Source organism: Eimeria mitis, genomic scaffold, assembly GCF_000499745.2.
Source record: "Eimeria mitis Houghton genomic scaffold, Emh_scaff9664, whole genome shotgun sequence".
Lineage (NCBI taxonomy): Eukaryota > Apicomplexa > Conoidasida > Eucoccidiorida > Eimeriidae > Eimeria > Eimeria mitis.
In genome coordinates, this window is record NW_024016827.1 from 1 (window position 1) to 1,441 (window position 1,441).

Genomic DNA, 1,441 nt, shown 5'->3' on the forward strand with positions numbered 1-1,441 from the left:
GGAACCTGAACGTGAGCAAAGAAGTGGAAGGGCAAGTAGGAGTATACCAAATACTCACACGCTGCATCGCTGCTGCCTTCGACCTTCGCTTTCAACTCGTTCACTGAAATCAGCACATTGCGCAATCGCAGAGCAATGGAAAAGCAACACACCAAGCGATGTATCCTTAATGCTGCGATATTTTTGTTTGTCGCAGTGGTCCACGATCGTGCCGAGGCGTCCTAACTGTGGCAAAGCAGGAAGGAACGGTTCCAAGTCTCACCTACGCCAATAACGTCGGTAACTGATCTGTCAAGAGCATTCTGCGGTACAGGCGATTCTCCAACACCTCCCATCAACTCTGGAACCGTACACACCGTTGCTGGGGTGCCGCTGCTACTTCCATAGCATGCTGCCGGAGCTATCATGAGCGCAATCTTCTTCTTCAACAGCCGCACCGCCTCCCTTACTTTTTCACAATCGATCGTGTTCTGAAACGCATCAAGCAGCAGTTACGTGAATCTTCGTTTGCATTTGAGTGGAAGACCTTGCAGGTCATGTGGCTCTAGGATAAAGTAAGCGTGCTGTGTACTTGCGATAGGGGAAACGCACCCGTCCCACGTTCGCCGAGCATTCATCAAACCATTTATTCAGAACTTCTTCTGATGGGGCTTGGCTGGTGACAATCAGCTCCCCCGGACTTGAAGAATCGCTTATGACAACTTTCCATGGGTGGACCAAACTCCTGACAGTTTGCAAACCATAGATGGTGCCGGTTATATCGTCTACCTGCACTCGAGAATCCGGTTCTTGAATCCCGCTCTGTAGGCACCGACAGTCTCACCTCAACCACACAATGAAAATATTCATCCGGTTAAATTAAACACTCTTAGCATATCACTCGCCAATTAGTCTTCATGAATCTAAGCTTACAGTAACGCACGAACGTTTCTTGCTTCTCCAGGCTGTAATGTACTGTACTGTACCGCTACTCATGAACAAAACGGCGTACATCTTGCACTTTCTTGAACGTGCTGAAACTCGAACGATCTCGCAGAACTACCGCCCAACCTTGCAGCCTTGCATTGTCACCAAATGTGTCCAGATCTGAATGCCACAGCCAGCAAAGGACAGCACAGGAGTCCTTTTCTGTCCCACCCCCCAGACCATGCGACGCCTTCATCCAAACCACACACCAATGTGCCTTCGGCAGCAATGTGGTGGGAAAGGGATACCGTACTCTTAAAATTAACAGTGGGTGGCTTTGGAATTTTAGCACATATTTCCTTCTTTGATTCTTCCAGCTTCTCTAAAATAGGGTCGATTCGATTCGTGCCGTCGTCCTCCTGCAGCAAGTCTCCGCTCCCCTTTTCCGATAAACATGTGCTGAGAGCTTGGAAAATTGCACTATCTTCTCCGTACATTTTAGCAAAGGGGTGTTCGCTGTTTAGATCCGTAAATC

The 1,441-nt window shown here is 48.6% G+C and overlaps 1 protein-coding gene across 1 annotated transcript; it reads right to left on the reverse strand.

The window, feature by feature from the left end:
* Positions 1-221: 221 nt before the first annotated feature.
* On the reverse strand, positions 222-1,403 carry EMH_0097750 (uncharacterized protein; the record flags this gene model as incomplete). The annotated part of the gene is made up of 4 exons (XM_038021971.1): positions 222-470; positions 592-801; positions 992-1,086; positions 1,220-1,403. The coding sequence occupies 4 exons, from the start codon at positions 1,401-1,403 to the stop codon at positions 222-224; spliced, it is 738 nt and encodes a 245-aa protein (XP_037879155.1).
* Between the last annotated feature and the right edge of the window lie 38 nt (positions 1,404-1,441).